At 56.3% G+C, this 807-nt stretch overlaps 1 protein-coding gene across 1 annotated transcript in view; it reads right to left on the minus strand.

The window, feature by feature from the left end:
• ABLIM2 (actin binding LIM protein family, member 2) overlaps positions 1-807 on the minus strand; it is a 185,481-nt gene that overhangs the window by 135,807 nt on the left and 48,867 nt on the right. Inside the window, exon 5 of the mRNA XM_012002191.1 lies at positions 24-196. Within this exon, the coding sequence (XP_011857581.1) occupies positions 24-196 (173 nt within the window). The remainder of the gene's footprint in view (positions 1-23; positions 197-807) is intronic.

The raw sequence follows: 807 nt of genomic DNA on the forward strand, positions 1-807 counted from the left end.
ACGCTGCAGCCCCGTCCACTCACACGGGTCTGGGGGGTGCCCACGCTGCAGCCCCGTCCACTCACACGGGTCTGGGGGTGCCCACACTGCAGCCCCATCCACTCACAAGGGTCTGGGGGGTGCCCACGCTGCAGCCCTGTCCGCTCACACGGGTCTGGGGGGTGCCCACGCTGCAGCCCTGTCCACTTACATGGGTCTGGGGGGTGCCCCCAGCACATTTCACAGGTGTGTTCAGTCTTTGCACTCTCTTCTCACCTGTAGCACCCTCCCCCTTCCAGACCCACCTGCTGGAATTCAGCCTGTGTCTCCAGTTTCAGAGCCAAGGCCACCTCCTTAGACAGCCTCTGGCCCTAGCGGGGTAAGCTCACTTGCTTTGGACTTGAAAGGCCTTGGCCCACCCCTTGGTACTTCCGCCCCCTGACAGACACTGAGCACCCAGCACACCCACTCCTGCCATGTACAGGGCACACCTGCACCTGCAGAAGAGCTCCTCCAGGCACAGCTGCTGGGGCAACAAAAGCAGGCCGGACCGGGAAGACTGCAGACATCCACACAGGAGCCAGAACTGCTGCTCAATGCTTTCTAGGCGCAGAAATGGTTCTAAGCTCAGGATTCTCACCACAGGTTGGGGGAAGGGGCAGGTTACATTATTAGATGTCTAGGGGTCCTGGGAGCTTTGTTCTTTGAAAATGCAAATTTGATATTTCAAAATAAATTTACATTTGGAGAGGGCAGAGTCTTTCCGCCAAGGGTATTTTTGAAAATCTCAAAAAAAAAAAATCTCAGTGATTCTGTGGTTGGTCATAT

The sequence above is a fragment of the Mandrillus leucophaeus genome, unplaced genomic scaffold (genome assembly GCF_000951045.1).
Source record: "Mandrillus leucophaeus isolate KB7577 unplaced genomic scaffold, Mleu.le_1.0 Scaffold68, whole genome shotgun sequence".
Taxonomy (NCBI): Eukaryota; Metazoa; Chordata; class Mammalia; order Primates; family Cercopithecidae; genus Mandrillus; species Mandrillus leucophaeus.